This window comes from Vigna unguiculata, chromosome 7, assembly GCF_037176805.1.
Source record: "Vigna unguiculata cultivar grain cowpea cultivar isolate G323 ecotype 2 chromosome 7, ASM3717680v1, whole genome shotgun sequence".
Classification (NCBI taxonomy): domain Eukaryota; kingdom Viridiplantae; phylum Streptophyta; class Magnoliopsida; order Fabales; family Fabaceae; genus Vigna; species Vigna unguiculata.
The window spans coordinates 32,557,011-32,568,435 of NC_140798.1; the positions used below are offsets into that span (position 1 = coordinate 32,557,011).

At 29.7% G+C, this 11,425-nt stretch overlaps 1 protein-coding gene across 1 annotated transcript; it reads left to right on the plus strand.

Annotated features, from left to right (window-relative positions):
* The first annotated feature begins 940 nt into the window (after positions 1 to 940).
* On the plus strand, positions 941 to 2,495 carry LOC114191331 (putative pectinesterase 52). The gene is made up of 5 exons (XM_028080500.2): positions 941 to 1,167; positions 1,240 to 1,399; positions 1,607 to 1,840; positions 1,957 to 2,189; positions 2,287 to 2,495. Exons 1-5 carry the CDS (start codon positions 941 to 943, stop codon positions 2,453 to 2,455), a joined length of 1,023 nt encoding a protein of 340 aa, XP_027936301.2. The 3' UTR covers positions 2,456 to 2,495.
* Positions 2,496 to 11,425: the final 8,930 nt, after the last annotated feature.

The window sequence follows — 11,425 nt, forward strand, 5'->3', positions numbered from 1 at the left end:
CTGCGGGTTAAGCAGGACAGACCTAAGCAGATCAATGGGCTAAAATATTCAACATGCCCCACACACAATGTATTTTGTTGGTGCCATCGAATTCTAGAGATTTAAGTTATTGTGGGTTATGCAGGCCAATGTGGGTCGATCCATCATTGACTTACACGAGCTGCGGGTTAAGCAGGGCGGACCTAAGTAGATCAATAAACTAAAATATTTACTTGTTCCACACCTTTTTTAATGGCTCTGAAGATTAGTCCACTTGACTGCCCCACATCGTCATCTCTCTTAAATATTAAAAGAATATAATGATAATTTAGTATATTAATTTTCTATATGAATAAGATTTTAAATATAGTTTTGTATAACAATAAGAGAATAAAAATGTCCTCCTTAATAGCATTAAATGTCATATAAACATTATTTGCGGCGCACCTGGTTTTCTTAACCAAAACAAAGTGAAATTCTATATTTTAAAAGCATTAATCATATATTTTTTAATTACATGTAAACTATTAATTAAATAAAAGTCAACAACTTGTAAATAAGTTAAAGACAGATTCGGTTTCATTAACATTTGAATTTTCTTTCACTGTTTCTTTAATATGTCTTCAAAAATATTCCGATTGGCACTGATTTTAATAAAATTAATTATAATATATCACTATTAATGTAAAATATTGGTTGGCACTGATTTTAATAAAATTAATATAATATGTTAATATTAATGTATCTTTAATATTCGTCAGAAATAACACAAAAATATTTAGTTGAAGATTTGAACTATAGCTTTCTTATTAAAATTCAATAATTTATTTTCGTTTTCTGACAAACATCTTATTTCATAAACCTTTCACAGTTAAAATAATAATTTCAATTCCTAAACATCTATATATACAATTGCAACAAGCATTGCTGAATTGTATCAATTGATTGAACATTTTGGAGTATGGAGTTACTTACCAAAGAGATCATTCTTTCTATTGCTGTCATTGTTCTTTCTTCTTCGGGAATTTGTAGAGCAGTGGATTGTGGTGGCCCTGAGATTTCAACCACAATCGTAGTTGATAAATCCAACACACCACCAAATTTCGCATCAATTCAAGCTGCCATTGATTCAATACCAACGAGCAACTCCAAATGGGTGAAAATTCAGATAAATGCTGGCACATACAAGTATGTTACTTATTTTTTTTGTGTGTTTTGCATGGTTAATTAATTTATACTAAATAATTATGATGTGTGTAGAGAGATGGTTAACATTCCAGTGGATAAGCCATGCATCTTTATCCAAGGCCAAGGTGCAGATGTTACCACCATTACATACGATGACCACTCCGCAGTAAATACTAGTGCCACATTCTCTGCCTTTTCAAACAACGTTGTTGCATCAGATATTACTTTTCTGGTATATACACATCTTCAACACACTCTCCTTTTCATTCATCAATATATATTAAAGTTGACTTGTTAATGACATAGTCACCATCATATATTATTATAGTAACACCATTGTATAGAAAATACATGAGCAACAACATTAAACATTTGAAAATTCTTGTTATTGAATTCTAATATTTATGATGTCTTTCTTTTTCTTTTTCATTTTCTTCAGAACTCGTACGGTTTGGAAACACTAGAGAATTTGATAATACATAACATAAGTTATGGAATAAGGACTCCATCGGTGGCTGCAAGAATATCTGGAGACAAATGTGCCTTTTATAATTGTAATTTTATTGGTTTTCAAGATACAGTTTGGGATGAATTAGGTCGTCATTATTTCAAAAATTGCATGATTGAAGGTGCCGTGGATTTCATATTCGGTGATGGACAATCCTACTACCAGGTACTTTGATATATAAAAAATTAAGTTGTGCAACTTAAATTGTTCAATTTTTTCTTTATCATAAAAGACTTTTATATCATACACAATGGTTAACTAATTAATTAAATTTATCACAGGATTGTGTGTTGAACGCGACTGCCTTGGGTTGCATAACAGCACAAGCACGCAATGTAAGTAGTGATCCCTCTGGTTTTGTGTTTGAAGGAGGTTCTGTGATAGGTAGCAGTAATGGAGACTCGTTATTAGGAAGAGGGTATCGTTATTGCTCTAGGGTTATATTTTATAAAATGGACCTTGGTAGTGTGGTTCGGCCTGTAGGATGGGATGCTTGGAATGCCAAAGACAACGTGTATGATCTATCTATTCCTTTCACATTATATTCATCAATGTCTTTATCTTAAACTTATGCTAATGCATATTCTACAATTGTGAAAAAAATTATGCAGGACTTGTCTTTTCTACTCTGAGATTGGATGTACAGGACCAGGCTCTAGTACTTCTCAACGTGTTCCTTGGGAAAAGAATTTGACGGACACAGATTTTAACAACAATTTTTCTCTTTCGGTGTTCATCAATCAAGATGGTTGGCTCACACAATTACCACAAAAGAAATAGAGACATCTCTTATTGTAATTTTGACACCTTATTTTATGAAAAAAATAATTAGAAATATAGTTTTAATATATAACTTTTAGATTTGAAATAGTTAATGAATTATAAGAGCATAAAGAAAATAAGGAATTATCTTCTTTTTATTTTACCATTTTGTTTATTTATTTTTTTTGAACAAAAACAATATTTACTTTAAGTTTAATTTAGAAAAAGAACAAATTGCATAATATCAAAACAGAATTATGCAATTTAGTTAAGTTATATATTTTTTCTCGCTCAGTCTAAACTAAAATTAAATGAGTTGAGAAAAATATTGTAACATTCCAATATTGGCCCAATTGTGATATCCAACAACCCACTTTGTCCGAGTGTACTTCAAGGTTCGCATTCCAAAGATTTTATCGCCTTTTGTCTTGGCTTAGAAAGTGTCTAGCACATGTGTTCAAATTCTTCCTGTATCTTATAACTTCATTCTGCACCTCCATAAATTTTAGGATTAAATATATTTTTAATCTTGAATTTTTGTAAAAAAAAAATTAGATTTGTTTTTTTTTTAAATTTTGATACATTGTGATCCTTAAATTTTAAAAAATAAATAGATATAGTCAATGAATATAATTTTTTTTAACTCAATTGCATTAAAATTTCTTAACGTGTCAAATGTGTTTCATATTAGTATTTGGGTTGTTTATCTTGTTTGACACGTTCCTACTTCAATGTTAGCCGGAAAACACATTTGTCATTTAAAAAAAATAATGTAATTAGTTAAAAGGACTATATTCATTTATTTTTTAAGTGTTTGTGACAAAAACATATTAAAGTTTTAGATAAAGATAAATTTCAATTTTATGTTCAAACTTCAAATTTCAGGAACTAAAAACATATTTAAGTCTATATTTTAAAGTTTTAATTTCAACTTTTAATTTAGGACTTTCAATTTTCATTTCAAATCGTGTAACTTGGAGATATTTGGAACCTTCTAATATTAAAGTATTTAAATAACCTTCTAATATTAAATTATATATAAGAAAAAATAAGAAAAAGGAAAAAAAATATAAAAAGAATAATAGATAAGGCTTTATCTTTTCATTAAATGAAATTTATCATGACTTAAAGAAAAAAAAAAAACTAAAAATTAAAAGGAAACTTAGCTTATAAATGGATGAAGTGAAAGATATTAATATGTGAAGAAATGAGCAAAGAGTAAACATGAGAGAGAGACATGAAAGAGAAAGAAAGAGAAATAAATTGAGCAAAAGATTGAAAAAACTTAAAAGTACATTTAGCATGTCAGTGCAAAATACTTTACCTGATATGAAATTGACAGAAAGATAAATTCAGAAGAATTAAACATGGTTTATATATGGGCTTCTCGGGTAGAAAATGAGCCATTTCAAAAAGTTTATTGTTTCGATCTAGAATAATATTAATTCAGCATAGGCTACATGGACCTTAATAGTTTATAAGATAAATTGATAAATTGGAGTCCACCAAGCAAAACTGGTAGTTTCCTAACTACTACCCGTTAAAGATAAAGTTTTATTAAAGAGCATTTTCATGTGGTAGAACTTTCTGAGGGAATACAAGGTTTTCATGAGCTTGATCTTGAGTTGTCATTCACACATGAATACTTTCATTTTTGTGTTATGCTAATAATACTTTTTTAGCTCTGCTATTCCAAACCTGATTAAGGAAGGGTAAAAGAAATTGGGATTAAAAGATTAGGGAGCATAGTAAATTGATTTAAAAAATCATAAAACAATAAGCTCATTCTATTTTTACAAACTACTCACAAGTGTCATAGTTTTGGATCCACTAATCCGATCATGATTTTCCTACCATAGAGAAGAAAAATTCTCTCCTTTTTTAACTGGTTTTGCGCAAGGAGAGATTCAATGAAGAGAAATGAGGTTAAACTATTTTTATATCAATCTTAATAAACCTTTTGTATTTTATTAAGTTTTTACTTATTTTGAATTATATATTACTCTATTCACTTCTCTTTAATTTATTTTTAATTGTTATCATCTTTATTTATTTGTTTATATTTATAATATTTAATCCATTTCCAATTATTGATCTTATATATTTCATTTATTTTATTTATCCTTAATAATACATTTGTCCTATTTATTTATTTATTAATTATTATTTATTTCTATTGCATTTAATTTATATTGGTTTGGTTCATTTAATTATTTTAATTTACCTTGTACTAGTGATTTCCATTTATTTTATTTAAGTTATTTTCGGAGATTCAATTTATTTGTTTATTTAATTTAAATTATTTTTTGTTATGCACACTCGTATTTATTTATTTCATCTCTATCATATTTTTTATATTAATTTATATTTATATTATTATATTTATTTATGATATTTTAATTCATATATTCACTGTTCTTATTTCTATTGTTTTTATTTTGTGCTACTTTTAGCGTTATTTTTCTATAATTAATTAAGAAATAATTATATATATATATATATATATATATATATATATATATATATATATATATAATCGTGATAATAATAAAAATAAATATAAATAATCTTGGGTTTATGATATGAGAATTATTATTTTTAAAATGGGAGTCATTTTTAACAAAATATTTTATAAAATATGTAGTTTTATTTAAATTTAAATATTTATTTGTTTTAAAACCAACATAAACACATAATTATGTATAACGATGTTTTCAGAAAAAAAAATGATTTTAAATAGGTAAATTAGTAATTAATATTAACGTGTAAGATACAATTATTTTATCTTAATAACTTATTATGTTGTGGGTTGCCGTGGTAAGCATCTTTAACGTTGAATTGATTAAATTTTTAAAAGAGTTGTTATATATATATATATATATATATATATATATATATATATATATATATATATATATATATATATATATATATATATAATAACAACTTATTTTTGTAATATATCTCTTATATTTATCATATATCTTATATTTTCCATATTTTTACAATTTCTACAAATTTTTAACACTCATAATAGTTCATATTGTAATTATAAGTCATAATATTTGATATTGTAATATGTCTCTTAAAATTTCATAAGTCTGCATTCCAATTAAGTCCGCATCAAATTCTCAAATCAAAATGTGAATTTAAGCAAATGATATTTTCCATATTTTTACAATTTCTACAAATTTTTAACACTCATAATAGTTCATATTGTAATTATAAGTCATAATATTTGATATTGTAATATGTCTCTTAAAATTTCATAAGTCTACATTTCAATTAAGTCCGCATCAAATTCTCAAATCAAAATGTGAATTTAAGCAAATGTTTATATATATATATATATATATATATATATATATATATATATATATATATATATATATATATATATAACCAGTGCAATAAGGGCTTTTGGCCCCAGTTATTTTCGTAATTCTGCCTCGATTTTAGAACCGAGGCATATTGGGGTGAGGCCAAAAGGGGAGGCCTTTTGGCCCCGGTTATCACCCGAGGCCATAGAGTCGTTTTCTGCCTCGGTTGCAATGGGACCCGAGACCATAGAGTCATTTTCTTTTTGCGCCTGGAACGACAATGCGTCACGACGGTGCTAGGTTCTGGTTTGATTTTCTTTGCAGATCTGTCATGGTGCCTACAGCACGAGGAGGTGTTGTTCTTTCGCCTCCATGGAAGTGTCTCCATCTGCGTCGAGCTGCAACTCCGACGGCTGCGTGGTTGCCGGCATCGCCATGGTGGAGTTTCGCGGTGCGTTCGCTGTAACGGTGGTGACCGGTGGTGCTGTTGCTTGCCACCGGTAATGGGAGGCGTGATGCTCCTTTCTTCTTCCATAGCAGAGGCGTCACAACAGTAACAATGGTGGTCTCTCTTCCTGCAGCGGTGGCTCACATAGAGTTCGCATTTTTCGATTTCGTTCGCGTCTTCGGCGAGGGTAATGTGTTGGTTGCGGCCGTTTCTCGAGAGTTTGCTGCAACTCGCTAGTGGTGGTACTCGTTTTCGCACGGTGGAGGCGTCCTCGTCTTCGTTTTCGCGCAGCAGCTTGCAGAGAGAGAGAGAGAGGAGAAATATGCAGCTCGGGGAAGGAGAAGAGGGGCTCGGGAGTTTTGTGCCCTAATTAAACTATATGGCCTCGGTTCAATTAATAACCGAGGCATATAGCCTTATTTGACCCCGGTTTAGTGCCACCCGAGGCCAAAGATGTTACGGCTACTGCATTTTTTAAATAACCAGCCACTTTTTTGGCTTCGGGTCTGTGCAACCGAAGCATATGAGCCATTTTTGGCACCGATTTTTTTTTAACCGAAGCATATAACCCTTTTTTGCTTCGGGTTTTAGCTGAATCGAGGTATAAAAGTTGTCTGAAATTGCAAAAATGCCACCGCGCCATTATATGCTTCGGTTCCTTGCCAACGGAGGCATATAAGGCGAGGTAAAAAGCAAAATTTGCACTAGTGTGTATATATATATATATATATATATATATTTAATTAATTGTCTAAAAATATTTTTTTGAGTTTTAATGTGTTGAATAATCAAAATTTATGATAACAATGTTATTGTTTTCCAAAGTTTAAAATAATATTAGTATTTTTTATCATAAATAAAAAACCACATCCATGTGTATTTTTGTTAGTAATTTTATAAGTAAACGAAGATATTAAGTACTAAGACGACGCAAACGCTCACACAATCACTTATACTTTCTAAAAGTTAAAAGTGTACTTAACTTGTTTATTTATTATTTTAAAAAAAACTTTCGAAAAAAGATAAGATACCCAAAAAAAATGTGACTATTATTATATGTCCATAATTTATAAAAACAATAAGAAAATAAATAAATAAATAAAATATTATGAAATAATATTTAGAATTAAATATATTATTCTATTATTTGTACAAGATTAAATAAAAAGTTAAAAAAAAATTACTTAATATAAAAAATATGGCACGTGATCAACCCGTATGATTTCATGTGCAATACATTTATATATTATAACTTATAACCACATTATGGACCCACCAAATGTGTTAATATATAGAAAAAGAAAAGTGGGGCCAACTAAAATGTATTAGAAAACGGGACTCACACAAATATATAATGTTAAAACATGAGATCTCTCACTTATTCATGCAACAACATTCACGGTCCAGTGTAATTAACAAACATTAATTATAAAAACTGATGAACCTCAAAATGCATGGCGGTAATTTTTTTTCACACAAAGAAAAATTGGTGAAAACATCAAATTCAACCAACATCATAACTAATTCTAACCAAAAACCGCATAACACTGGGATGGTGATCGAAGGTGAGGGGATTTTTATATGCGAGGGTTAAAAGAAATTATGTGCTTAGGGTAGGAGAGAGGTCTCCAACATCATCCTTTATTGTTGTGGTTGATGGGTTTATATACACAAAATTATAAATACAATATAATCTCACAATAAAGTCACTTTTGATTACCAAGAATTCTAAAATGCAATAATTGGTATTGATATTATCACATTATGGGAATCAAATCACACCGAAAAATCAGAACATAAAATCAAATGAGATAAGGAAAATTAATTATAATTAGGAGATGAGATATTGCTGAGAATCATATTACTACTTTCTTTATGTGGAAAAGTGGTGTCACAAAATCAGAGCATAAAATCAATTATCATAAGGAAAAACAATTCTAAATATTAGAACATATTATGCTTCTAACTATCACTAACTTCTTGATCTAGAGTAGAAACAACAAAGCATAGAGCGAGGGTGAGAATATAAAATGTTGGGCTGTTGTTAGTTGCAAGAAAATATGGTGTGGATGGATAAAGTATATTGGGCTAAAAGGTAAAAACAAGGCATAAAAAAACACACACACAAAAGATTAAAATAGTCTTTCTCTTTTTATTTATTCATTATTATTATTATCTTATTATTATTTAGAAAAAGAAAAATTAAAATTTCCAAATAAATTCTTCATTATTTTTATTTTTTAATTTGTTTATTCGTTGTTTTTTGTATTATTATTCTTTTTATTATGCCGGACCAAATTGGATGTTGACACGTATGTATTCTTGATTTCTATTTTTTTTCTCCACAGTAACGCTGAAGGATTGTCATACTTAACAAGTCATATTTTGTTTCTTCTAATTTTACTAATGTGAATTTAGTCTTATTGAACAATATATAGATCTTATATTGAAAGTCACCAACAAAAAGGCATCACTGACAATATGAACGTCTTAAAATATCTTACAAAAAAGGTCATAAACCATAAAACCTATGATTATCTTAAGAATCATAAAGTGAAAGTCACCAAGTGTAAGATTTCACTAAGTGTAAGATTCCATACAAGTCATCGATTGTAAGGTCTCATTGGTCACATGATCGTCTTAACAATCTTATAATGAAAACCCTCAACCTTAAGATCTCATGAACCATAGGATCATTTTAACGGTATTATAATGAAAGCCATCAATTTTAAGGCTTCATTGCTTTAGAGTTATATTTTATAAAACAAAATTTGGTAGTGTGGTTCAACCTCCAAGATGGGATGCTTGGAATTTCAAAGGCAACGACATAATCATCTACTTCTTAATATTGTAGCAATTATATGTCTTTAACCAAAACTTATATTATGTTAACGCATATTATATAAACTGTAAACAAATTGTTGCAATGGTTGCCTTTTATATGCTGAGATTAAGTGTACAAGACCAGGTTCCAATATTTCTCGACGTGTTCGTTGGAAAAAGAAATTGTTAGTCCCACATTTTATTCAAACTTATTTCTTAGAACTGTTCACGATGGTTGGTTCTACAATTACAAAAAGAAACACAAACATATTTTATTGTGATTGAAAAAAAATTAATTGAAAAAATAGTTAGGGGCAAAATGTAGTATAAGGGAGAACATTACTTTAAAATGTTTTTTTCTTATATTTTAATGTATGAGTTTTATAGTGGGAACTAGTATGAGACCCGTGCGTACGCACAAGCCTTTTTTTGTTTTTTTGTTATTGCTGTTGTGTGCGCTTTATATTTATATTATTGTTATTCTATTCATCGATATAGTTTTAATTTATGTTTGAAGCAGTTATAGGGGAATCTAAATATAAGAAAATACTCTTTTGAAAAACCTACTTAAAAAAACGCTGTGTGTTTCCAAAATAATAAAAAGCTGAAAGGGAAAATATGTGAGATATATTAATAAATACTTTGTTGAAAAAATATGTGGGTTTTTGGCGGCAACGCATATTCTGAAAAGTTCAGAGAGTCTTTTCGTATCTCTGCAAAGAGTGCATTGCAGATTTGATTTGGCTTTTCAGTTTCGTGTAGTGTACACATTCAGTGCTTTGGTTTTTCATTTTTACGTTCCTGAATTAAAAAATCGGGTGCCCTACAGACTTCCATTTTCATCTGCTTACATGGAGGACAAAAGTGCAAAACGCTTTAGCTTTAACAACTTTTTCCAGAACTCCATAATGTTTATGGATCGTAGACAGGTTTGTGTTTATAGTTTCGTTATTTGAATTTCTTTTTCGCTGTAAAATTTCTTGGCGACCTTAATATCATCATCCATTCGTCCCTGTAGCCGTTTCGGTTATAAAGATCGTTTCTTTTTGGGTTTTTGAATCAGCCTTAAAGTCTGGGTAATCTGTTTTTCAAGAGTTTTTAGATTTTGACGAAGGGTTCTTTTTGGAATGGGCTGATACGTTGGTTATAGGGACAAATTTTTTATCAGATCCGAGGGGAAATGTTTTGAACATTGAATGGAAAGGCTTTTGGCCGACAGGAAGTTTGTCGGTGGAAGACAAATTTTAGATTTTTATGGTATAGATGATGCTGCATATATATGTACCCTGTATTGCGGTGATCGATATTTTAGGTTAAGAGTATTTGACGTACACTGGAAGGAGGTACATTATCCTGCTATAGGGAATTCAGGAGGATCACGAAAACTATGTAAACTTTCGTGCTCACCTAGGTTCTTCCAATGTTTTCGACTGATGGTGGATACATCAAAGGTAACAATTTTTATACTTGTTTATTATTATTTCGTTGTATACATATGTGTATTGTAGGTAATATTGGTTTTTTATTTCATGTTTGTGAACAACTATTCATAGTTTTGCCAGAGGAATTTCGAATGTTTTGTCAAGATGATCTCAAACTGGACTCCAAGGTGCAACTGTATGATCTCCTATACAAAAAGTTCGAGTTCTTTGTGGACATCAATATAGATGGCTGTTTTGTTTTGTTTAGTTTCTTGGAGTTCTATAAGTATTATGGTTTGAATAGCAATTTTTACGTACATTTTAGTTATATAGGAAACAATGTTTTTCTTTATAAGATTTACTTGGCTGAAGGAACACAAATATTGTATGAGAGGGTTTCATCTGAACCGCTGAACAATGATGGTAATACTTCCACTGGTAATGATACTCATACGATGGTTGGTAATGGCCTTGATAATGGAAATCATAACCTGACCAAGAAGCTAAGTCAATATGATGTTGAATCTTCATGTCTGGTATGCAAATTCTTTATTATTTTAATTTGATGTTGGTATTTTGGTCCTGCTGGTTTGTCTAAATTAATTTCATTGTGTTGCAGTATCTGCACTCAAATTTTGCTAAACAGTTTTTGGATAAGGATAGGAAGAGATATTTCATTACCAATGAAACCTGCAGACGCTGGCCTTGCAGAATTCGATGGACTGGAAGAACTTGTTATGAATGCTATATCACATGTGGGTGAAAAAGATTCTGCAAAGACAATCTGTTGGTTGCTGGTGATATCATTCCATTTGCAATGGACGATGAGAAGAAAAATGTAATCCATGTAGTTAAGGTTTAGACGTAAAGCCTTTTGTAATAGTTTTAATGTAGTAGTTTGAACACCTGGAATACTTTAGCATGTTTTAACCATACATCTATATATTTTATTAAGTACTCTAATATTTTATTTATT

What these genes read in the sequence shown, in the direction of transcription:
- LOC114191331 (XM_028080500.2), top strand. Translation starts at nt 941, where the DNA reads ATGGAGTTACTTACCAAAGAGATCATTCTTTCTATTGCTGTCATTGTT. An exon ending in ATAAATGCTGGCACATACAA is followed by an intron (nt 1,168 to 1,239) that starts GTATGTTACTTA and finishes TGATGTGTGTAG; the next exon opens with AGAGATGGTTAACATTCCAG. An exon ending in TGGAATGCCAAAGACAACGT is followed by an intron (nt 2,190 to 2,286) that starts GTATGATCTATC and finishes AAAATTATGCAG; the next exon opens with GACTTGTCTTTTCTACTCTG.